A 1,090-nucleotide genomic window follows, 5' to 3' on the forward strand; every position below is an offset into this window, starting at 1 on the left:
CACAGGCATGAGCCTTCGTACATTTTATTACTCATTACCTATATTATAACAACTACTTTTTCAATTGCAGAAAAAAACCAAAGCAAAGTTATAAACAGTGGTCGTGTCGAGGAAAGATAATATGGAAATATTCAAAGAATCCGGAAGAGAACGTGTGCACAGAAATAACGATATTAACGTTCATGGACACTTTCAAAGTGTTGCGCAAATATAATTTCACAAACGCGCATGAAATCCTACATTCTCGATTGATTGAAAAGAGATTTGGTGATCATTCTTCAATCGTTACTTTCATAAACCTGTTAAGAAATAATGAATGAACGTTACGTCTGTATTATTATTCTTGTTTTAATATTTTTTTCAAGTCATTAAACTTTATAGCCTTATGGCCTTTGTTTTTGGATAAATATATATATATATATATATATATAATTATAAGTACGCAACATTCATTTTATTTCTTTCGTTTCAGTTATAATTTTATCTATTGCAAAATTAAATCTCTCTAATAAACAAGTCTTCTGTCACGTTTGTTTCGATACTATTATAAATAAATTAATCGTTTTTGTCAATAGATTTCGAAACACTCGTCAGTTGGCAAACGATAGAGATACGTCGTTTTAATCTATATATCTTGCTTTATTTTTAAAATCATTTATCTAACTCGTGTTCAAAAAACTTTCTATATTTTCTTCTAATTTTATCTCCAAACATTTTAAAATGTTTCCCAAATTTATAATAATTATCCTTTTTAATTTTCACACAAAATTTTAATCCAAAATAACGAATAAGCAATTACTCTTTACTCTCTACACATACAACAGCTTAACACAACAGATTAATACAATTTCATCGCTTTGCAGAGATTCACATCCTCTTCGATTGCTCTGAATCCTTTTGAATCAAACCAAAATCGATCGGCCGAATCGATCCTGAAATATATCCCAGCTTATCACGTATTCATAACAAATAGAAGGTGGGGGGCACCCGGAAGGAGACGAACAACCAGATATACGTACATATATATACATATATATATTTATACATACATATATATATTTATACATACATATATATATTTATACATACA

The 1,090-nt window shown here is 28.8% G+C and overlaps 1 protein-coding gene across 1 annotated transcript in view; it reads left to right on the forward strand.

Annotated features, from left to right (window-relative positions):
- The first annotated feature begins 385 nt into the window (after positions 1-385).
- The window catches only part of LOC116185410, a 1,637-nt gene continuing 932 nt past the window's right edge, over positions 386-1,090 (forward strand). Inside the window, exons 1-2 of the mRNA XM_031509739.1 lie at positions 386-394; positions 864-1,015. Of these exons, the coding sequence (XP_031365599.1) occupies positions 386-394; positions 864-1,015 (161 nt within the window). The remainder of the gene's footprint in view (positions 395-863; positions 1,016-1,090) is intronic.

Source organism: Apis dorsata, unplaced genomic scaffold (assembly GCF_000469605.1).
Source record: "Apis dorsata unplaced genomic scaffold, Apis dorsata 1.3 scaffold_170, whole genome shotgun sequence".
NCBI lineage: Eukaryota > Metazoa > Arthropoda > Insecta > Hymenoptera > Apidae > Apis > Apis dorsata.